At 28.3% G+C, this 26,079-nt stretch overlaps 1 protein-coding gene across 1 annotated transcript in view; it reads left to right on the forward strand.

Annotated features, from left to right (window-relative positions):
* The first annotated feature begins 337 nt into the window (after positions 1 to 337).
* LOC123295865 (discoidin domain-containing receptor 2-like) overlaps positions 338 to 26,079 on the forward strand; it is a 470,079-nt gene continuing 444,337 nt past the window's right edge. Inside the window, exons 1-2 of the mRNA XM_044877326.1 lie at positions 338 to 365; positions 4,611 to 4,716. Coding sequence (XP_044733261.1) covers positions 338 to 365; positions 4,611 to 4,716 — 134 coding nt within the window. The remainder of the gene's footprint in view (positions 366 to 4,610; positions 4,717 to 26,079) is intronic.

Genomic DNA, 26,079 nt, shown 5'->3' on the forward strand with positions numbered 1-26,079 from the left:
TGATAACTTAATCGTTCCCGTTTTATAGAAAGTCGGATAATTATCAACGATAAAGCGAATGTCTTAAAGATATATCTTTCCTCCGAGTCGTGGATCAGTCTTCTGTCTGATATCAGCATCAATATCAGGAAAAATACAAATATCACCCAGTAGCAAAGGTTTTTTAGTCTGTATATCATAGCTTGTAATTGCAAGGTTATTTTTGCATATTTATGTGATGTCAGATAATATATGAAAATATAAATTGCTACTAATAATTAATCATCTAAAACATGACCGAAGGCTTTTCTACTCAATCAAATAAAAACACTTATAAGGCGATACCTCTTCGAACAATATGGCAACTACAAAACATACAAAACCGAGTAAGTGTGTAAACATTTAAAAAGGAAAAAAAAATGATTTAAAGTTATATAAACGTAACTGTCAAGGTTCACTTTATTAAAAAAATATCGCACCCTTACAATGAGAAAGAAACCCAACGCGGGTAAAAATCAAATACCGTGTGTTTTAATATACATAGAAAATAAAACGGCGACGAATCCATTAAAGATAAAAGGGAAATATTATGATTGTGAAAAAAAGTAATATTTAATAAAAACTCCGTATTATACATATCTACTTGCAAAGCTCCTCCATGCACATAAAGCTTATTTATAAAAGCTTTATTAACAATATCTATATATCTTTCCTATATCACCTCATGATAATATTGATATGTTGCTACTATTCTATCTATCTTGTATTCTTAACTTTCTGTAAGAAAGTTATTATTTTACTTTGAGGAATTTCTTGATCTTCGATTCTATTCAATTTGTAGTTTAATATGAAAGTTGATTAAAAAAGAAGGGATCTTAAAGTGGTCAGGCCAAAATTTAGAGGTATATTTTCGATTTTTAATTTGAAGAATAAAGTTGGAAATATTTATTTAATTAAATTTTGATCTTTGACTACCCACATATGAAAAATAATTTTAGGGTTGAGTCTTCTTATGATAGCAACAGTACAGTGGTTAAAAATTTCATTCAATTCAGTTATCTGTAAAGGGTGCTAGAAAGTCAGATCGCATTCCCCGTGGCAGTTAATAATTATGATCCCCATTTTTGTGAGGTTGATCACGATGATACAGTTTCCTGTTATATCTTCAGTGATATGTAGCCTGAATTGATTATTTTCTAGTCTGTGTCCTTTTGCTAACAGTCACCGATTCTCGAAGTTTCGAGTAATAATACAATCTTCTCGACGGTACCATAACTTTCCTTGCATTTATTATATAATTTTTCAACGGTTCTCGATATCGCGTATTACTAGATTCTAAATAATTTTCAAAATCAGCAAGCTATTAGTCTAACCTTTTAATGCCACATCCACCACGAATGATTTCTTCATTCATTCAAAGAGAATTACAAAATCCCTAACGAATTAAGTAAGCAATAGGTAGTAGGTAGGTAATAGTATCGTATTCTACATGAAATAATAGTTGAACTAATAGTCAAACTAACAACACACACCAGAAACTCTCTCATATTATTAGAGAAAGAGAACAAAATATTAAGCTTGAAAACTTAATTCTATTTGACACGTCCAGATATAACCGAAGTCTAATTAATTTATTACATTTCATTTTCGTTTCCCTTTTAAGTGTTAGATTGTGTTAAAATGTTTCTCTACAACACTTGTCGTCTTTTATCGGCGGAAGAGTCGTCAGAGTTAACTTCAATACATACATTTATATATATATATATATATATATATATATATATATATATATATATATATATATATATATATATATATATATATATATATATATATATATATATATGTATTGCAAGCAAGTATAAGCTAGCAGCAAAGCACCAGACTTTACTTACAGTTTATAACATGTATTTGTACAGGATCATCCATGTTGTCAACAGTTACTAAATTGAATTTTAGTTGCAATTCTATAATCTTATTTGAGATTTTCATATCAACAAACTTTGAAATGATGATATTTGTAGCGAATTAAAAGCTAATTCAAACAGTGGTACAATTTATATCTTGTATTATTATTATAATAGAGAATTGTTTTAATTTTTATGTATAGCTTATTGAAGTGAAAACTATTACTAGATATGTATTTGGTAGCGTAAAATTCTAAGGTTGTGCGTCGGCAACATGCTTTGAATATAACCTTGGAAAGTTAAACTTTATTTTTAGCGGAAAAACGTCACCTATATAATAATAATTAAAGCTGTAAAATTAACTGTTTCCTAAATGATTCTGAACTTTGGTAACTTCTAATTACTGTTCATAGATGGCGTTTCGTATAAAATTTGAAGAACATGATTGATTCTTTAATTTGTTTATATTTTTAAAATAATAATTATTATAAGAAATTTTTCATACTATAATAATATAAAAGAAATACAGTTATCCCAAAGTTTAAAGTTTTTACTTCCGTCGTCAATCCATGACTGTCTGTCTTTGTTTATAAATATTAAGATACGAAATTTATAATGTGTAATTAGTTTTATTATTATTAGAACAAAGTTAGTTATACCATTGAAATGCTAATTAAAAATCCTAACGAGGTGCTTACACGATTTTTGGGGCACTATCAAAACGGTTATATGTTCTTTGAGATCAGAAAATTTAATTACCTAGTGCAAATTATTAATATCGCACGTAATTAATTGTTTGTTTCATTATCTACAACAAAATTATCATTTCATAATTTCGGCTCTCGTTTCCATAATTAGGTTTCTAATGATGAAAATATATTTATTACCATCATTATGCATTATATATAATTTTATAAAACCACCATAGATATTATATTATAAAACCAACATTTCCGGTAATCGGAAATAGAATTAACCTAACGAAATAAAAATGAAATTTTTTTATAGGAATATATACATACGTTTTATATAGTAGTCCTGCGGAAGTAACATTAAATTATGAATTTTGGTTTGAAACAAAAAATATTTTTATTAAATATATTAAGTCTTGTGGAAGTTTTATTGTATGACTTTTAGATTCATAATTTAGCCCAAAAAATGAACCTTAAGTCTTAATGTTACGAATTCCCAAACTTTGGCGTACGCTGTATTTCCATCTAATGCATACTGTACTAATGCTTTTGAAACCCCTCTGGTCATAAAAGTATACGACTGACGACTCTAGTTATACATACCATATATAAGAGCGAAAAACGAGATGTGTGGTATAAAGCAGCACCGTCGATGAAGAGAAGGGTAAAGTTAGTGGGGTTTTTAGTATAAGGTATATGTAGTAACTAGCATATAGTAAGTACTATAAAGGTAAAATATATATATTATAGAATTGTGAAAAGTAATATTAACAGCAAGCGACATTTTACTTCATAAGTATACATAGGTACAGGATGTATCATTTTAATCTGTCATGGTTAATAGCTCGTTTTTTATTGGAGGAATCAAAAAAAGATTGGACCTCGTTCTTCAGATTGCTTTAATAATCAATTTAGATTCTACATGGTAAGCGAGAAAATAGTACTTTAAAATTAGAAAGTTGATCCTCTTTCTCATTAAAAAACAAATAAGGTTTTTTCGTAAACCGTTAGAGGAAATGTTTACTAAAAAATATACCATTGTTGTATTTAATCGAAAGAAACATGCTACAGAAAAATATCTTAGCTTAAAGATGTCACGAGCAATAGGAGACATTCGCTTGTCTTCATTACGTTGACCTAAAGCATATTTTCTTTCGATTGAATCCAATTATAACGAACTTTCAGACGCTTTCCCTTCGAAAGTATAATGGCATACGATTAACGATAAAATGTTAGTTTTTTTATACGGAACAACTTCTTAGTTTAAAAGTTAATTCTATTTCTTACCTTTTATTAAAGCAACCCGGAGAACTCCGAAGAGGAAAGTCCAATCTGAGACGATCATAATATATTAAATGGTTCACCTTGTATATATATTGTAAAAACTTCTTTCGTTTCCTCTCCTCCCTAAAGTATATATGTCTGAATACATTGCTAGAGGGGTTGCGACTGACTTTTCTTATTTCATAATATCATATATATATTTTATATGATGTATATATATATTACTAGTTAAATATTTCCGCTAAGAACTTTATGAAGAATCAGAAAATTATGTGTCTTATTCGCAATGTTGTTCCTTTATTGGAAACATCAATTTTCTTTTTTTGAAAAACATTAAATTCATAAATTACTTGTGGTTTGAATTTTCATTGACACAAAATATTATTTTATTTAGGCAAATTTAATTACCTGTTTTTACATTTCGTTTTATTGCCACTGATTGATATTGTTCAATCCATTTTTGTTTCATTATAAAGTAAGGTTGCTTATTTTGTTGAATTGTACTGTTGAACAGTACAATACACAGAGAAAGTTTGTAAAAAATTTACAAATTGTATACAAAAAGCGAACGGAATGTATTTATTTTACAAATTATTTTCGGTCACAGTATTTTCTTATCTTATAAATTATAAAAATTCCAACTCAAATTACTTTGAATTCATGAAAAATTTTATATCTTGCGTTGAATATTTTTGATATACCATTAAATTTGTTTTTATACTTCTAACAAATTATTTTTTGCTTTCAGGAGAATGTCGATCTGCACTTGGTATGGAAGCTGGTAGAATACCAGATCATGCAATTACAGCCAGCTCATCATATGAAGCAAAATCAGTTGGTCCACAAAATGCAAGGTACATGATATGTCGCAATTATTCAATAATTCAATTTAAAATCATATTGATTCATAAAATGATAATTGAATTGTAATATTTTTTTTTTTTAATTGAAACAAATTTCTATCACTTGAATTATATTATATTTCAGGTTATAGTTAGTTGATCGTACACAATACATACTCCTTTTCCCCCAAATTCTGTATTCAGCATGACGTAATAGAACCCTAGCGGTTTCGAGAATGTCGTAAAATTACCGTAATTAGTCGGAATTTTTTTGTGTTAGCCAGTTTTTATACTATAATTATCTAGTAAGTATACTGCATTTACGCTGTACAGCTACCGAAAATATATAATACGATTACTGCATTAATACCAAATTTTAATCCAAAATATTCCGAATAATAGCCGTAATAATACAAAAATTTTTCACTAATAAAATACCCAAATTTAATATCCAATATTTCTATATGTTACTTAATTGTAGGTGAAACGAAGTTCATTGGGCAGCTAGTAGGGTATAAAAATATATTAATGCTTTTAGAAAAAAATTAAATAGAATTCACACTGTGAAAAATAATATGTTCATAACGATTTTATATTAAAAAAAATTTTATGTTCATTGTATTTATTCAAATAATACAAAAAAATTTTAGTTAAAAAATTAATTAAATTCTACAATAGTACCTACTCCATTATCAAACGAAAAATTTTTCTATAAAGTGTGTTTAAAATTAAATGAAAAATTGTTTACCCATTTCATCAAAAATTTTCATTAAATTTCGGATTTGAATATTGACCCAGTCAATAATAGAAACTATTTTTCGATTATTTTTCAACTATTTTTCGATTACAGGACATTCGACAACTATTTTTCCTCACAAAACTCTTTAAGGTTGTCGCAGTTACGATCTTTCCTAGTACTCTACTTATCTTGTCATATTAAAATTTATCATTGTATATAAAAGAAAATCAAACTGTTTCTTAAAACAATTAAGTAGTAAATTTCAAATGAATAATCCTAAATAAGTCTACTGAGCAAATTTCTCTTTGAGGCATAAAATACCTCGATTTTTCTTGTTTTCAAATGTTAATATAGATAAATCTATTCCCTATTTGATTGAAAGTTAGTTCAAAATTTTTTCCACTTCTTAATTGTAATCAAGATATATCCGTGAAGTTGTATTGAATATCTAGAATATACATTAGTTGGTCAACTTAGAGTAGAAAGCATTTACTCCTGCTTCTTAAATCTATTTCTGAATATTCGATAACTAAGCATACTTATCGTTACAAAATTATTTACGTCCATGTTCATCCAAGACGACATTTACTTCAATATAGTAAGCGGATTATGAGATCATGATGCATGGCACTAAGAACAGTGTAAAATCTGTTCTATAAAATATTTGATGTTGAACATTGGTAGTGGATTCAGTTCAAGTAAATAAGTCCATTTATTATATAATATTGATAAAATTGAAATTGTAATTTGTACGTAGACAAATTAATTTGTTGTTGACTGCGTTACTCTCCAACGAACTTAAATATCGCTATATAAGACGTATTATATGAGACGGTAAGCCCATATATTGAAGGGAAAACTGTATAATATTTTTTGGCTTTAAAACGATTTCTAAAGTAACTTAAGATTAAACAGCTATTCATTACGATTTTTGACTAACGTTTTTGTTTAAAAAAATTTAAAAAATATGATTAATAAGAAAAAGGATTGAAAAAATTTATTTTTATTTTCAAATAGTACTGCTCCTAAACGATTTCTAAAAGTGTCGTACTAAGGAAAAGGTTTTTATTTCTATTTTTGATTTTTGATTAACGTATTTATTAAAAGAAATTTTAAGAAAATGTTATGAATAAGAAAATATTAGAAAATTTACAAAGGTTGAAAACATTTATTTCTATTTTCAAATACTCTTATTTTTTTAACCCGTTCGACTCATAAAAACGTAATTCTTCTTCTTCATTCTACCTCCTTTTAACTTAAAATGAAAGCAGTATTGCAATTTGGGAAAAAATTTCGGTGTTTTCAACAGAAATATCCATTTTCACCTCTTTGAATTCATTTAGACCAATTTTGGCATAGTTAATAAATTTCATTAGCCCCCGAACTAAAAAAAATGGGTGTTATAAGTTTGACCGATGCGATATGATGAATCCATTTTTATTTTTTTGGTTTCGTTTGAAAAGTAATTTAACGAAAAGTGTTCTTAGCTATGTTTCAAGTGCGAGCTTAGGGTTCCGTACCCGAAAAATTTGTCAGAGGTTTTTAAAATTTTGTAAATTTCTCTTATTATACCACGTATATATGTAATATACAAGATATACTAAATTTAGTCTCAAGTTTGTAACGCTTAAAAATGTTGATGCTACCAACAAAATTTTGGTATAGGTGCTCATCAAATCACCTAATTAGTCCGTTTTCGGATGTCCGCCCGTCTGTCCGCCTGTCAACTCGATAACTCAAAAACGACACTCAGGACAGCGTACTCAGGACGTAAAAAGTTAAGTCAAGTGTAAATGAGCAACATAGATCAATTGGGTATTGGATTCGTAGGACCCTTTTTGTAAATCTTTGGAGATAGAACAAAAGTTTAAAAGTAAAAAGTGTTATAATAAAATGAACAACTTTTGTTTGAAAATTTTTTTTGTAAACATCACTGTTTACCCGTGAGGGTGTGAGTTAGGCGCAAATTGTATAGTATGTATTATATGAGAATATCACTTATGTATGTGTGACATGAATTATATGTAATGTGATAAGAATCATCAACACTGTCTATACATGGTATTTCAACAATTTACTCAGCCAGTGGTTTGTTTTCACTTGGTTTTTTATAATTTTCGCTGCAACAAAACTCTTAATTTTGTTTTCATATTTCCAACAATTATCAAAAATCAAACGATGGAAAATCATCAAAACAAGTTTCGTCTTAAACTTGCATCCCCTTATCTGAGTTTTTTTTTCTGCTCGGGGAAATTGAAATCTTGTTTACAATAGATATAAATAATCGTTAAGAAACATAATAGAATCTTATGATTTTCACTTCATTATAGGATCACGGTCTTAGATATATGATGGTACTCACCTAGGAGTAAGTTTATTGGATCAGGTACACATCAGGTACCATTCTCTGTACACCTATATGAACCATGATGGTTGAATAATATATAATCTGTATTTAACATGGTCTACTCTGTTTCTATGTAATCACAAGACTAGATAGATAGTAAAAAGAGGTTGGTTTATTTATTTAAGTATTTCAAGATTATCCAGCTTAACAATTATCTTATATTGAGTCCGTAATTAATTTCTTAAATAAGATTTGTGAATATATCTAACTCTGTAGTTAGAATCTGTTACATCTATGTCTATATTTTATCTTATATCAATATTTATCTGTTTTCATTTATCCAACCAAGTAAAATTTAATTTATTATAAATAATAAGCAATATTGAATTTTATATCGGTATTTATTGATACATAAATTATTTAAACATCGAATAAGCGAATTCAATTAGTATTTGGTAATGAATTCTATAATTTTTAAAGCAATTTTAATCGTAATATTTTTAATTCGAATCGAAATCTTTACACATTTATTTATTTTTGTACTAGGTACTGAAGAAGGAATATTTTAATATTTCCATAACGTTATTTATATTAGACGAGTCAACAAATGTACCCAATTTTTGTACTTTTTGGGTCTAAATAACCTTATATACGTTTTATCGAAATTGTAGATAAAAAAATTTGTTTTGGAATTCGATGAAACTCGGTGGATGGGGTAATTTTGATCCAAAAAGTATAAAAATCCGGTAATTTATTGATTGGATGCAGAGTTTCTTAAATATCGCAATATTTGGATCGATTTTAGTCCGTATCTCAAAAACCATTCGACTAGTCAACAAATGTACCCGATTTTTGTACTTTTTAGGTTAAAATTACCTTATATACTGAGTTTTATCGAAATTGGAGATACAAAAAATTTATCGATTTTTTGAAATTTTTTAAGGGGTACGTACCCCTTTGAAAAAATTGAGAAAATCGGGAAAAAAATTTGTTTTGGAATTTGATGAAACATGGTGGATGGGCTAATTTTGATCCAAAAAGTATAAAAATCCGGTTAATTTAATGATTGGATGCAGAATTTCTGAGATATCCCAATATTTTGATCGATTTTAGTCCGTATCTCAAAAACTATTCGACCAGTCAACAAATGCACCCGATTTTTGTACTTTTCGGGTCAAAATTACCTTATATACTGAGTTTTATCGAAATTGGAGATCAAAAAAATTTTGCAATTTTTTTAAGGGGTTCCAATTTAAGGGGCCAGTTTTAAGTCCAACAGTTTACATAGTAACAGTAGGGATCCATTTAAATCTAGACTGGCACAAATCGATCCAAAACTGAGTCTCGACTCTTGAAGTCGCTATGTAAACGACTGGACTTGTTACTATCTTTTCAGATTTTATTTATCCCGGTCGGGCATTTTTATTTCTTTATCTTATTTGTAATTTTTTTTTGCCAATCCAAGATTTCTTATGGCAACTTATTATAATAATTTTGATGTCTTTGAGTATGCTATTTCTTTACCGCTGTTTAATTTATTTAATAAACGAAATAATTTTATTTCCACTTATAAAAAATATTTCTTCTAAGTGCGGTTGAATGTTAGCTAAAAACTATTTAAAAAAAAAAACTTTTTGAAAAATAATTAAGTTTATTATTATACACACAATCTCTTATTATATTATTCCAGTTATTTTTTTCTCTTTACCATTCATTGAATAAAAAAATAAAGTTTTTTTTTTCTTTTATTATAATAAAAATAATAATAAAAGGTATTATTATTAATAAAGCTGTTGTCCTTTTATGTGTTCCAATGTTGGACATTTTTATATAAAAGTAGTAGGTACCTAGGAGAGCCTTTATTGCACACGTAAACTCACTTGCTCACTATATTTTTCTTTCTATATCTAACGTGCAGACATGGAAAGCACACACAGAGTCCTTTCAAAACAAACATAACAAAAACATCTCATTTGTGTGATGACATCTGTAATAATTTAAAGATAAGTTCCTTTATATAACTTTTTTTTTTCGTATTTTACATTCGAATTCTTTTTCTATAATATTAAATAGTGTTTAAGACAGGATACTTTAAATTTTGTGTGGGTATGTTTTGTTTTCAAGTACCTCTTATTTACAATGGCAGACTTCATGATGATATGAGATGATACTCTATTCTAAACATTTTTTTTTTGTATGAATTATTTGAAATGAATTGCAATTTATATATTTTTGACTAATTTTTTTGGTACTTCAGTTTTTTTTTATGTTTTAATAAAATTATTATTTTGTTATACACACCAACTTATAAGTGCATGGATTGTATCCTTCAAAGGAACTATGAGTGAAAAACATCAATTTTGGGAATAACTGATGATTATTCAAGAAATAAAAATATATGCTTGAGGTGATTTTAAATCTACAGTATTGTAAAAAAGTTTTGGTTTATTGCACGGTACATACATATAAACCAAATACATGCTTTGTAGTCAAGTAATGAGTTATTTTTAGCTTTACAATACCACACAACTACAAAAATATATAATATATTGTGTGCAAGTGAGGCTTATAAATTTGATAATATAGATATCCCCCTTCAATCATCAATACTCTAAGTATTGTCGTCTCTGTTCAACAAATGATGCATCTTCGATGAACTCCTAATTAAATTAAAATTTTGTTTTTATATCATCGACTACCTTATATTTTTATGATATTAGTAAACTACAAGATTGTCTACATATTTAAGATCGCTTTTTATCACACTCTCTTGATTTTTTAATATAGAAATATCCAATTGAAAAAGATAACCTATATGATTCATCATTTTTTCAGCCAACTTTAAACAATAAAATAAAAAGCCCGATGACTTCGGAATTTTTTGTGATTTTTGGAGACTTTGTTAATCAAGGTAACTCAGATTACTTATTTACTCAAATTAGAACAATGAATTGAATAACCTGTGGAACAGGAGATTGTATTATTGTCAGTTCACTCTATACTTGTAAACATTACTTACAGATAAAAAAGAAAATGTTTTTAAATATTTCCCCCTTACGTTTCATCTTTGATTCTCAATTATATTCCTTTACTGTGGATGGATAATGCGATTAAAATAATAGAAATTAATATTGAATTTCATTTGTTGGCTATGTTATTTGATATTCATACTTTTTTATTTAAATTTATATTATATTGATTATCATAATTCTCTGCTCTGCTATCAACTCCATCCACTACTACTTCTTGGGCTAATAACACCAGCAACCTTTGGTTCATAACTTTATATTATTATGCTTTTTATAATGTATAATATAGATTACTTATGATAATAATGTTCAAGGGGAACAAGAAAGAACAAGGGAGTCTTAGATGCATTATAGGTTCTCGTTGAATCATCTTTATGTCTATTTATTTTGAAAAATGCCAATGCTTTGAAATTTGCTACAGCGGTAAATATAGTCATCCGATCGTTTGAAATTGAAACTTAATGAGCTTAATTGTGAAAATAAAGTATTTTTAAATAATACGAAAATAATAACGTGAAAACGATTTTCTCTCCGAAATTTTACCAATTTTCAGAAAAACTTATTTTGCAAAATACCCAGTGAAGATTTCTCAAAGATGTAATTTTCTAGTATGTTTCATTATACAAATAAAAAGAGGAATTGGAACAGGAAATTTCTAACAAATTCTACGGCAATGTCAGCAGAGTTTATATCATTTTCTAGTAGTGATTTAACTTGAAGATGAGTAGTTTTTTTTCTTAAAAGCACGTACATACTGGAAATATGGTAATTTACACATAGGAGTAACACCCTTCTCCAATAGAATTTTGGCTAACCAAAATAACATACACCTACGTTATTTCCACTTTACCCGGAAGAAATTTAAGATTAAAAACGGAAGAATTCTAATATCAAAATTCAACTCGCGGTAGAATTTTTTGCCATTTTTGATGTTACATAATATTAGGTCATTTTCTCACTTTTGCCTAAGTTGGGAATTTAAAAGCAGGTATATCAGTTATGACTAAGGTGAGACCAATGTGTAAATAAGTGATGTTCAATTTTCTTAGCATCTACGATCTAAGAGCGACGAATTCTAGAATTGCATTTGTGGCAGTAAGAAAATTGATATCACAGAGAGACAAGATAATTTTGTAGTTTTTTTTTCTGTAAATGTTAACTTGAAATGAATTATCGTGAAAACGCCTTAAAGACATTGGCCTTTCGATGTCTATCATAGAAAATTCCTTCGGCGTACAGTTAATCAACATTGATATACCTATTTGTCAATTCTCTCCGAGATAGAGGCGATAAAATACGGTATCCTATTATATCGGTCTTTTCATTAGTCCTTAATACTACTGTACTATTTACCTTAAACTTCAACATATTTATCCAAAGAGAATTCTTTGATATTATAACTAACAAGCTCAATTGTAAAATATGCCTTTAATAACACACTATAGGTACGCAAACAAGATATGGTTTTAAATAAATAAGTAATAATTCCATAAGAGAGACAATTCTATAAAGAGATGTCAAAACACAGAAGGAATACTCCCTCTTATTCTCTGCTTTATGATTTATTTACGAATGATCTCTCTACATCATACAACAAATATTAAAAACATAGAGAAGAGCAAACTCATCAGTCTAGTGAATGTAACTGTGAACATTTTACTAGCAAGAATAACTCGAAACACGTGAAGAGAGAGTAATCACAAGGACTTTATTTGTATATTACCTAAGTAGCTACCTAAGTATGTATTTATTTACCTAATAATATTATGAATCTTCATTATATATGTACCTCCATGAAGCTAGCTTTTAAAAGTTTTAGAAAATAGGCACGTTGACAATCAAAAAAGCTCCCTCCCTCTCGTGAAAAATAGAGCTTCAAAATTCCAAGCCATTCACGTATAGTTAAATTTTTAAAATTCAATAAATTCAAGAGTAAGGATGTTTGTTTGTTTGTTTGTTTGTTACGCGTTCACGCAAAAACTACCAAACGGATTTGAATGAAACTGTACAACAATATAGCTCATATAACATTAAAGATTTCTGTAAAAATTTAAAGTAGTAAATGTCAAACAATCCATGCCGGTCTTTTCTAATGTACTTTGCATATACTTTACTTGTGTTTAATAATTCCTGCGAGGGTTTTGGGTGGAGAATGAATGAATTCAAGAGAGGTGGAGGCTATGGTTTTTACTTTTAAGCCCAGTGAAATGGGTAGGTATTACGCTAGTATATAAGTAATTTATTTGCATGTGCAAAACATGTGGCAAATCACTGACCAGACGCCTAAGAATTATCGAACGATTGGCACGAATGCTTACGGGCTAAAAAAATTGAACCTATTAAATTATCAACAGCTATAAATATTTATGTTTCAGTAGTTAGTTTTCAGTTTTGTTAGTAATATTTTTGACACAAGTATTGTTTTTCGTAGGCATAATGGAATTTTCTATGACGAAACTTCTCAATATGTAGACTATGTCCATCTTTCTTGTCCATTTCTATAATTTGTCACATGATATTTACCAATTATTCAAGTTTGAGAAATACACAAGAAAACATAAAAAATACATATATTCGAATATAGATAGAACCTCTTCGTTTTTTACTGCTCATATAATTTCGATAAATCAGTATCAGAAAGTCTTTTTCAATTCAGGTACGTAAATGATGGGTTGACTTCTAGGACCTCATACACCTACATTTATGTATATACAAGTCTTATGAATGAACTACTAACGCAAGTACATATCAAACTACTGTTTTCTAACTAACTCTAGAAACATACCTATGTTCTTGAAGATTTACTGACGTGTTAGGTTAATTAGTGAGCGGTTTCCTTTTACATGTAATATGATACTGACACAGAATTAGATATAGTACATTTATTCTACGGAGTGCGTCAAAATTCAATGTTCACGTAGTGTAAACACCACGCAACCTTTATAAATCCCTGAGAATGAATATCTTTTCAGTTATCGAGTATAGTTCGGACGGAAAACAAAAGAAACTGGGTTCAATTACGAATCGAACTCTCATTATAGTTTTTTTTAATCCGCCAGCACTTGTATCAACCGGTAATCTTTAATCGCGTGAAATATTCTTTAACGTTGTAAATCATAACCTCTAAATAATTTAACATAAATTTTTTTTAAAACTCACCGTCAAAAAATGTATCGTTTACGAAAAACTAGGCTAGAGAAACAATATTAAGATTTAATTTTCTTCATTATGTAATTTGTAGATCATATCTGTAATAAAATTGCCTATAAATATAAAACTTTTGATATTTTACCGCACTGTGGAGTTCACACAGGTCAAGCTAATTTTTATAACCACCTTACTAAAACAATGTCACACTTAGCACATACTTTGCACTGACATTTACTTTATTTAATTATAAATTATGAAACATATTCTGTAAGCCAGTTTAGTAGGCAGAAATTTAATAGGCTCTTGCTAGAAATAAACTTTTAAATAAAATGAAACCATCATACCTAGTCCATTACACAAAATATCAATTTTCATAAATGAATTTAAATAAACAAATTAAAATTAAATTCGTTTGAATTGTAAAAAAAAAAGTGTCATGACGAAACTAAAGCAATTCATCAAAAATAAAATAATAAAATTTGACATGGAACAAAAAAAAATGAAATGAAAGAACTGTAAGATTATACAGAAAAAAAATATATAATTAGTTTAAAAAACACACAAAAAACTGCCATATATTTTCACAAATAATTTATTTGATGTGTATTATAAAATACCAAGTAATTATATGGCATAGTCAACTACCCATAACCTCTGCTAGCTAGTATAGGGAGGTGTATAAAAGTCAGTTGTTGGCACATCAAAAATATTGTCAAAGTTTAAATTAAAATTTTAATTATTAAAATTCCGATTAAATATCATAATTTTTTTTACAACATTGTGTTACTTTTTGTATTTTTGTTTTAATGTGGTTATAGAGAGTTTTTAAATACTGAAAACGGTCGTATTCAGCTATAGGCTTAAATTTTCTATATCTATTCAAATATGATAGGATTCTAGCCCAAACCTTATTAAATTGTAGTCATTAGATGTGGCAGTCTTACAGACCTGTATCCTAAAAGAGAATGGTTTTAATTAATTAACTACATTAATGGTATTACTACACCTGAAATTTCCAAGTGAATAACATTTCAATTTCATTCAGTTTGTTTTTCTAAAAAAATGTAATTCCACCATCGACAATTTTGGAATTCTCTGTAGCCGCTATGTCATAACCATATAATCTGTTTGTGAAAAAGTTCAGTTTTCAGAGTTAATTTACAATAAATAACAAGAGCTTATTCAACATTCATGCATTTTTTCTTGCTAATATAAAATATCTTTTTTGTATGTATTTAATGTTAACCATAATTATCGGAGAAATAAAGAATAAAAATTAAGAGGTAAAAAATTACTTGAAAACTGTGTGTTCAGAGAAATAAAGCAACTTTTCTATATGCATAAGAGTTGCTTGTAAAATTAAACTCTTGCTTCAATCGAATAAAAATTCCAATAAACGCGGAATATAAACAGCGCTGCAGTTGTTGACTTCAAGCTAAGCGCGAGATGTTTTAGAATTTCATCATTTTATCTACAATTAAGAATATAACGAGTATCCGCAGATAGGAGTTAGTATGGTTGGCGGGTGAACTTTGAACGAATTTATTGTTAACATTGCCTGCAAAATAAATAATCACATGTGATTTTTAGATAATCGATCAACAATTTAGAAGAGATGACTTTTGGCTTTTAGATCAACGTGTAACCTTGATAACAAAAGTTGTAATAGTGAAAGCACGGCTTAATTAAAATGTCAACTAGAATGATTTACAAAATTTAATAGAAGTAATGATAAATTTTATAAAGTTGTTCTTTTCTATGAAGGATGAATGAAAATAACGCTAATGTTACGTACAAAGACTCGATTAGTAATTTCTATTACCTTTTTGGTTTTAAGGATTATTGGCGTTCACCCAAAATATTTATATTTTTGCTAGAAATATATTAAAGATGAAAGCAAATACTAGTGAGCCAGACATTGGCAAAAATTTTTAATTAAGACTAATTAAGGATCAATCAAAGAGAATACTTAAGCGCCTTACCATTAGGAATACAAAACAAAAACTACAGACAGAAATATATTGTACATAAAAGTATGATAAAATATAAGTATTAAAAAGCTTTACTTTGTACACATAAAGCACAAATACAAGTAAACTATTAAAATTTTAAAAGCTTTAAAGATCATTTATGCTATGTGTACGGTAAAAGGTGGGGTAAAAGTATAGCGGTAGAGAGTGTTATTCATTCAACTTTCTATGGAAATAACTACCAAACTATAATAATATCCAACACTATAAATATTTTACAATGAATAGAAGAAAGTTTTCGTATTCATTTCAAGAATTGTAGCGCCGCCGTTTGTTGTTGATTTTGAATTGATTTTTGTGTATAGAAAAAGCACTTATCTTATAAATACCAGTCTGTTCATTTTATGAAACGTTACCAAATATTATTGCTGCAATCAGTGCAAGGTGATTCATTTTCAGAGCAAAATTCAAAATTAATTGAATTAACAAACACTCATTTTCGATTTGAAATAGATTTTCTAAGTTTAACAGGTTAGGTAGAAATCAAATTCAATATTCATACTTACTCGACTTCTTTCTCATAAAAAATGCAAAAAATCGAAAAAATTTTTTTTATCTTCAATTTCAAAAAGTTCAAAAATCGGGTGTATTTGTTGACTGGTCGAATAGTTTTTGAGATACGGGCTAAAATCGATACAAATATTGCGATATCTCAGAAATTCTGTATCCAATCGTTAAATAAACCTGGTTTTTATACTTTTTGGATCAAAATTACCCCTTCCACCGAATTTCATCAAGTTCTAGCACAACTTTTTCTTTGCGTTTTTTTCGATTTTTTCATTGGGGCACCCCTTAAGAAATTTTGAAAAAATCGAAAATTTTTTTTTCTATCCAATTTCGATAAAACTCAGTATATAAGGTAATTTTGACCCAAAAAGTTCAAAAATCGGGTGTATTTGTTGACTGGTCGAATAGTTTTTGAGATACGGACTAAAATCGATCCAAATATAACAATATCTCGGAAATTCTGCAGCCAATCGTTAAATGAACCTGGTTTTTATACTTTTTGGATCAAAATTACCCCTTCCACAGAGTTTCATCAAATTCCAGCACAAATTTTTTTTTTGCGTTTTTCTTGATTTTTTCAAAGGGGTACTCCTTAAAAAAATTGCAAAAAATCGAAAAAAATTTTTTTTTATCTCCAATTTCGTTAAAACTCAGTATATAAGGTAATTTTGACCCAAAAAGTTCAAAAATCGGATGTATTTGTTGACTGGTCGAATATTTTTTTAAATACGGACTAAAATTGATCCAAATATTGCTATCGATATCTCAGAAACTCTTAAGTAGATCTATCCCTGTATATATATGATTGTTCCCCACCAAATTTAAATTATCTGTTACTTAAGGTAGTACCTACACGAAAGTGATATTCCAAGAATTTCTCAAAACTCAGAATATAAAATATTTAATTCATAATACACTTGCTGTTAAAATTAGAAGATGATTTACCATGCCATACATGAGATATTAGCAATTAAAAGTGACGCAATTTGTACGTGTACATGGGAGAAGTGTATAAAAATACACAAATTTACAAATATTATATTTATTTACCAATGAATGACGTCCACCATCTCTATGAAAAACTAATATAATGTAGAATACTATATTTAGAAAATATATAAATAAAAATAAAAATTATTTACCATATAGTTTCGATAAAAAACTTAAATAAATAACTCGTTTTAGCGATGATTTTTGTGGAAAAGATATGAAGACTAATGTTAAAGGCATATGTCATAGTGTGTGTGTTTATATGTATACTAGAAACAGTAGTGAGGAACTACAGTCTTGTGAAAATAATATATGGTATATGTATAATAGTCATAGCACAGTTAATGCACTGAATGATAGTATTAGTCCAAAACTTTTTGACTGGACGGTCGCGGAGGAACTACCTTAATGCATAACAAACATACTGTACAATAATATTATTTGTATATGGTTATCAACAATTACATACTTATTGTCAGTTTAATTATCAAGTAATTATCATCAATATATAGTGGCTGTTTGTATAACTACATGGTAGGTACATACCTACATACATAAAGTACAACAATAGGGGAGACTATAATGCCAGAGATATTTACATTTTTGTTTGAGGAATCGCAAAAAATGACATATTTAGAATGCTTTTGATAATTTTCACTTGGAATGAATGAAAACAAATTAAAAGGAACTTTTTAATAGAAAGTAAACATATAAACAATATCATAGAAAAAAAATAAATCAAGGGTCTTTGTTCACATAAGGGATGTAAGAGCAGGGTAGATGTAGGGTTGAAATTATTTTTATTTTATTTTCAACTTTGATGATGAATTTTGTTATAACTTCATGAATGTAGACGAAAAATAAGAATAACATTTTTCGATATGTGCCTTGGTTTTCGGAATATCGAAGGCTGAATGATTAAACAAAATTTTCAATTTTCGATATTTTGAAAATAACGCCATATATCGAAAAATGTAATTCTTACTTTTCGTCATATATCATCAAGTTTTAATATAACTTATCATCAAAATTAAAAATATTTGTTTTTTAATTTGTGTCCCAACTACCGTGCTCATACATCTTTAATTATATCAGCTTTTAAAAAAGTTTTCAATATTATTTATGATACAGAATTGAAATAAAATTCGAATATTGAATTTTGAAGTGATTCTAGGTACATTATGTACGGCTACTATCCCTTACCCTATTTTATAATACCTTCTATGTACGTATGTTCAATTTGAAAATGTAATTTATATGCGCATATATATTGTGTGTCATTGTTTGATTCAATATCATCGTCATGTCACACAATGTATAATACAACACCAATAACAACAACAATATATAAATACATACAAACATACATACATATCATACCAAACAAGTGAAAACAAACAATTGACTGAGTTAATTGTTGAAATACCATGCATAGTCAGTGTTGATTTCTTTATCACATTACACATACAAGCATGTGACACATACATAACTGATAATCAAGTATAGTACATATTATAAAATTTCCGCCTAATTGACGTCTTCACGAGTAAAAAGTGATGTTTACGAAAAAATGTTTCAAACTAAAGTTGTTTAATTTTTGATAAGGAACATTTTTTACATTTAAACTTTTGTTCTATCTCTAACGGTGTACAAGATGGGTCCTACGGACCCAAGACCCGATTGACCTATGATGCTCATTTACGAACTTGACCTCACTTTTTACGTCCTGAGTACGCTGTAAAAATTTCAGCTCGATATCTTTTTTCGTTTTTGAGTTATCGTGTCCATAGACGGACGGACGGACGGACAACCGGAAATGGACTAATTAGGTGATTTTATGCACACCTATGACAAAATTTGTTTCCTTGCATCAATATTTTTAAGCTTTACAAACTTGGGACTAAACTTAATATACTATGTATATTTCATATGTACATGGTATAAATATATACACAAACAATGACACAAATTTTATACGTACAAATTATATATATCATAAATGTTATGATGAATATTGTTTGAGTTTAAAGCTTACTCCCACTATATTGCTTTTAATTACTTTTGACAATACATGTATAGTTTGGATATCTGTAACGGTTGTAGGTATTTTTAACCAGAACAAGTGAAAACAAACAATTGACTGAGTTAATTGTTGAAATACCATGCATAGCCAGTGTTGATTTCTTTATCACATTACACATACAAACACGTGACACATACATAACTGATAATCAAGTATAGTACATATTATAAAATTTCCGCCTAATTGGCGCCCTCACGGGTAAACAGTGATGTTGAAAAAAATGTTTCAAACAAAAGTTGTTTAATTTTTGATAAGGAACATTTTTTACATTTAAACTTTTGTTCTAGCTCTAACGGTTTACAAGATGGGTCCCATGAACCCAAGACCCAATTGACCTATGATGCTCATTTACGAACTTGACCTCACTTTTTACGTCCTGAGTACGCTGTAAAAATTTCAGCTCGATATCTTTTTTCGTTTTTGAGTTATCGTGTCCACAGACGAATGGACGGACGGACAACCGGAAATGGACTAATTAGATGATTCTATGAACACCTATGACCAAATTTTTTTCCTAGCATCATTATTTTTAAGCGTTACAAACTTGGGACTAAACTTAATATACTATGTATATTTCATATATACATGGTATAAAAATGCAAATATACCATTGACATTACATTACATAGACTAAGTTTCAATCGATTTTTAGCGGACAAAAATCTGAGCTAATTGCTTGGGTCTAATCACTGTAATCCATTGTAGATTCGTAAGAAAAAATGTAAAGTGATACGTGATATGTATTTTTTTAAGTTCAAAAGCGAACAAGTTCAGAGAAATCACAATATCTTTTTCATAAATGTATTTTTTTGATAAATGACCCAAGCTGACCTAAGCAATTACCTCAGATGTTGGTACGCTTCTCACTGTACGGAAAGATAGGCGATGCGTAGTCTATGTATAATTCTAAAGTCGATAAAATATGCTTAATAAAGGTTTACAGACATCACACGTAATTTTATAAACTGTTAAGGTAGTACGAGCGTAAAAGTTAGTTGAGACTTATTTGTACCTTATTTTCAACTTTGATGTTGAATTTTGTTATAACTTCATGAAAGTAGACAAAAAATAAGATTAAAACTTTTCGATATAGGTCTTGGTTTTCAAAAAATAGAAAATTTATTTCGTTCATTAATAAAGCCTTACGGTGATTGTAAACCAACAGTATTGTAAGAAAGTTTTGGTTTATTGCACGGTACATACATATAAACCAAATGCATGCTTTGTAGTCAAATAATGGGTTATTTTTAGCTTTACAATACCACACAACTATAAAAATACATAATATATTGTGTGAAAGTGATGCTTATAAAGCTGATAAGATAGATATGGCTTATCATTATATTTTTATGGTATTATTATAAACTACAAGATTGTCTTAATATTTAAGATAGTTTTTTATTACACTCTCTAGATTTTTTGATATAGAAATATCCAATTGAAAAGGATAACCTATATGATTCATCATTTTTTCAGCCAACTTTGAACGATAAAATAATAATAAAAAGCTCGATCACCTAGGAATTTTTTGTGATTTAGGAAACTTTGTTAATCAAAAAATATATTTATAAACTTTTATTGAAATCCCTAGTATTATTCAATCCTTGCATATCTCCTTAAGTGATCCTTTTACTTGCGAATTGCTGCATCGCCTATTACTTTTGATAAAAACAAACCTCTATACTGCCATTGATAAAATAATTTGCTTTCTGAATTCTACAAGCATGATTTCGTAATAATAATTTAAAATACATAAATCAAAACCAAAATAAACAAACGTTTCAAAAATAGATCATTTATCTTATCAAATACAAATAATAATAATCCCTTAAATCTATATAACGTAAAAACTTATTCAAACTAGGTTAAACTATTACTATAAACATACAATCACAGAAAACAATTCGAAATAATTTATTAAAGGTTATACAAACGAAACGTAACCAAGGTATAGGAAGCGTGCAATATTAGTACAATAATACTAGGTGTTTATACTACAAATAATATATAAAGAGGTGATAGGTGGAGCTGCACCAACGAGTGAGCAGTGAGTGAGAATGCTTTAGTTTGGCTGTAAATGGGTAACGTACTACTGATAGAATATATATTGAAAAGAGGGGTAGGAGGTATTTGGTAGGTACTTAGAACTTAAGTTTTCAGAACACAAATAAAATATATCCTACTTCTAACAGAATATATATTATTTATTATGGTAAGAGTTGCAAGTCTTTTATTTAATTCTCTCCAAAGATAAAACAAACAAATTTATTTCCAGTTCAATATTTTTTGAAAATAAATAGTCTAAAAGACGGTGTTAGAATATTCTTCACCCATCTACAGTGTGTCGCATTTAAGATGAAGACACGTCTATATTTTCGTTATTTATGGGAATCTCAATTCGAATGTTCAATCATACAGAGTCAGTCACCTTTGTTAAGATACTTAATCGAAATCTGAACTTTAAATTCAGTTTACTACAAATTGGTCAATAGGGTCAGTTCTTAATATTTTGATTAGAGTCAGAGATGTCGAAAAAATTATAGAAACTGTTGCTGAAAATAGTTTTTATATACAAATACCGATTTTCATGACAAAATTCGCATTTTTAATTTTTTCATTATTTTGGTTTAAATTGAAAATGATTACAAATAAATTAGGCTTGCAAAATAAAAGAAAAATTAACAAAATCAAAGAACTTTTCGAGAACAAAACCCTAAACTTGCACTTGAAACATATCAAGATATTCCTTAGAGCTTTCTGTAAACTGAATCGATTTTGAGGATCATGGGCTATTATTTAGTTGTTCCACTTGAAACGTAGCTAAGAACATTTTCCATTAAATTATCTTTCAAATGAAACAAAAATCAAAATCGGTTCATTAGTTTAGGCGCTACGATGCCACAGATAGACAGATTGACAGACAGACACTTAAAACATCCTTTTTTTGGGTTCGGGTGTTAAAAATAGGAGACATTGTATATTATACTTCAATTTCGTTATTTTTCTTTTAACGACTTTTGACTTGTGGGTTTTAGATTTATTAAATTAATTGGCTAGAAAAATCAAAAGTATTTGATAATATTTTTAATCTACGATAAATATATAGAATTCATTATATATGTCACATAATGACTTGTTGGTTATATTTATGTACCTACTATCAATTATTAAACACCGATATATTCGGAGAAACTGAAATGTTCTATATTTCTATTGTGATTTTCAACGAAAATTCTGTTTGCTTACTATATTTATACAAAATTTCAACGCCTTAACTTTTCTACGAGAATGTTTTTTTATGATAATAACATGTAGTAATGAACATCATTAAAAAACTTTACCATGGAAAATTTTATATTTATTATTTATTTCATCGAATATTCTACTGACCTTTCCATCATACACAGAAAATTTTCATCATACACAGAAAAATTTATAATGAAGTTTCATAAGAAAAAATTTCATATTCTTCAAACTTTTGAAATGCTGAAATGCTAAACTACGCATATAATGTGATTTATAATAAATTGACTGGGAATAATGATGTAGGTTTATGGTACAAGTAATTTTTGTGCCTGTATGTATGCATGTATTTTTGTGTCTGTTGTCCGTTGGTATAGGCTATGCGACATCGCATATGATGCCCTCTAGAAGACATAATGTCATGAATTTAAAAAAAATAAGGTTAGAACATTTCAAAAATATATATATTGTTACACTAAGAAACAGTCAAAAATTATCAAAGTTGAAAATTATTAAAAGTCAATACAAAGGCTTCTCGAAATTTTTTCAAGAGTTTTTTTAGTTTTTGAACTTTATTTTATAAAAAATACGGCAGATAATAGAAACTCTTAGAAAAGTATGAAAATATCAAAATTAATCAATCAATAGAAATATTGTTTTTAGACAAAGTTCTAAGCTCAAAATTATCACGTTGAGATTAAAGTGGATCTGCTTTAACATTTATATCACAAATCACACTGTAGATAAAACATTTATAAATATTTTTACCTTTCCCGAGATTATTCTTTATTCGGTATGTTCAGAATTATATTTGGATAATAATCAAAACTAGCTCGACCCGCGTGGACACCGGTACCCGTGGCTAAAAACAGTGATTAACTTTAACAGTTTTTTACTATATTTTTAATTTTAGGCAATTTTATAACATATATGATATGACAATGGCATACCGAACAAAATTAAATCTCTATATTATTTCTCTACCTAAGGCTGTACTTTTATAGATCGTGAGCCTGTTTTTCGTCACTAGCCAACACAATAAGCTTGAAAAGAGAATCATGGAAATTGATAAAATAATAAGGAATATCTCACGATGTGTCAGAAAAACAGGCTAGAGAAAATAATATATAAAATATAACAACAATAGGAATGATGAGAGGTCTTTGGATAAATCAGAAACGTGTATTCATTCATAACATAAAAAATGTGTGTAAAAGAGAATACTTAAACTAATAATAACAAGAGAACAGCATGATGAGCAAATACCTATCCAAATAACAATCATCTGTCTATTATTATTATCAATGATCAGTAAGTCATTCAGTCCGTCTAAGTTATCTTTCTACATGTATTTATTGTATTCGTATGAAAAGAGACGAAAAGTTATACTATTTATGAAAGAATATTCATAACTTGTTGACATAACAATAATTCTTAATAAAAAAAGGAAAATATTTCGAGGATATGTTGAATCATTCTATAATATGCAGATATTTATTTTTATCGGAATCTGTAGTAAAAAGAAATGTACTTGGAGATATTTTTATGGATAAATTGAAGGTAAACAAAGTAAATTATTATCATGAATTGATATAAATGAAGGGCTTTTAGCACCGAAGTAATAACAGGAATATGGTCATAAATGTTTTCCAGAATAATTTAATGTCATCATCATATGCAGCGAGCGACGTGTATGCCAAGGAGATCCACTATTTTCCAAGCTTTTCGTTGCTGTTATAATACACTTTTAATTATCTCAATTTTGAGGGAACGTTTCAGAATCAAAATTGACTGTTTGAAATCATCAAACTTAAGATTTGTAGATCACATTGTATAATTCCTTGAAAATCTACACGACTTACAAGGTATGTTGAACCAGCTTGTTTTTCATAGTAAGTTCGTAGGGCTGACAGATTAATGGAAAAAAAGAACACGTTTCATTCTGGAAACAAAGAGCACGCCGTTTGTTTAAAATACTTGGGAAAAATTATTAAAAGCCTGGAAAAGGTTTTGGTCTCTGAAACATATTTTTTTAAGAAGCATACCCATGAGCTTAAAACGTAAAGTATGGAACGCGTGTATCCTACCAATAAGGATCTATGAAACGCAAGCTTTGGCCCTGTTCATCTCATATTACAAAAAAACCGAGAACATGTCAAAGGAGCCTTCAAGTATGTTGAACATTAAAAGAAGTCCTAAATTCCTAGTAACAACATTCGATCCAGAACAAATATTAAGGATGTTGTGCCTAACATCAAACAACTGAAATAGAGATGACCGTTGGACTGGAAGATGTACGTTATGGACACCTTACAGCTATTAAAGAAAAAGAGGTCGACCATCTTATAGATGGAGAGCATTGGACTTCAAATAAGAAGGAATGGAGTACACTGGCAGAGGCCTTTGCCCAGGAAGTGGGCTGATACAGGCTGATATTATTATTAACTTCCCCGAATTGAAAGTTGTAGTAATGGATGTGATTTTTAAAATCGAAATTTTCAAAATACTCATTAATTCGGTCATTTTTTTCGTAATCGACTCAAAACATTCCTTTGTAATCCTATGTTGATTATTAGGAGCAAGGTTAGTACCTTCACGGATAGACAACGTCTGATTATGAAGACTATCTATAATAACAATAAACTGATAACTAAACAAAACGTTGTTATGTATGTACAGGGCCGGATTTAAATTTCTGCCGCCCTGGGGCACTTTAGAAAATGCCGCCCTATGACTGAAATTTTATTTTAATTGTTTTGATATCTTATTTAAAAAAAATTAGAATAACTAATTAATTGCAGAAAATTTATTATGTATTACATATTATTATTACTGTTCTTTTAAATTAAAATTAATTAGTATTATTTGATAACTCTTCAATTTTAGGAAAATCCATTGATCGATTAAAGTTTCTGTTATCAAAAAGACATACATAATTTGAAAATATTTTTAATTCTTCAAAAAAACTATATTAATTTATCAATTCCAGAAAATAAAAATATCAAACTTTATTTTTGCAAACCTTTATGGAAATAAATTAATTAAACTATTTTAATAGTTTTCACTTAAATTTCCTATATTATAATATACAAAATTTTGATTTGATACATAATGCATAAATTATATTTCTTGAAAAATAAAATGTTTATTTAAAAGAATTAGTTAATTATATATTGTATAGAAAATATTTTCTCACATTCCAAATTTTGCCGACCTAGAAAATTTGCCGCCCTGGGCACTAGCCCCGACTGCCCCTA

The sequence above is a fragment of the Chrysoperla carnea genome, chromosome 3, assembly GCF_905475395.1.
Source record: "Chrysoperla carnea chromosome 3, inChrCarn1.1, whole genome shotgun sequence".
Classification (NCBI taxonomy): Eukaryota; Metazoa; Arthropoda; class Insecta; order Neuroptera; family Chrysopidae; genus Chrysoperla; species Chrysoperla carnea.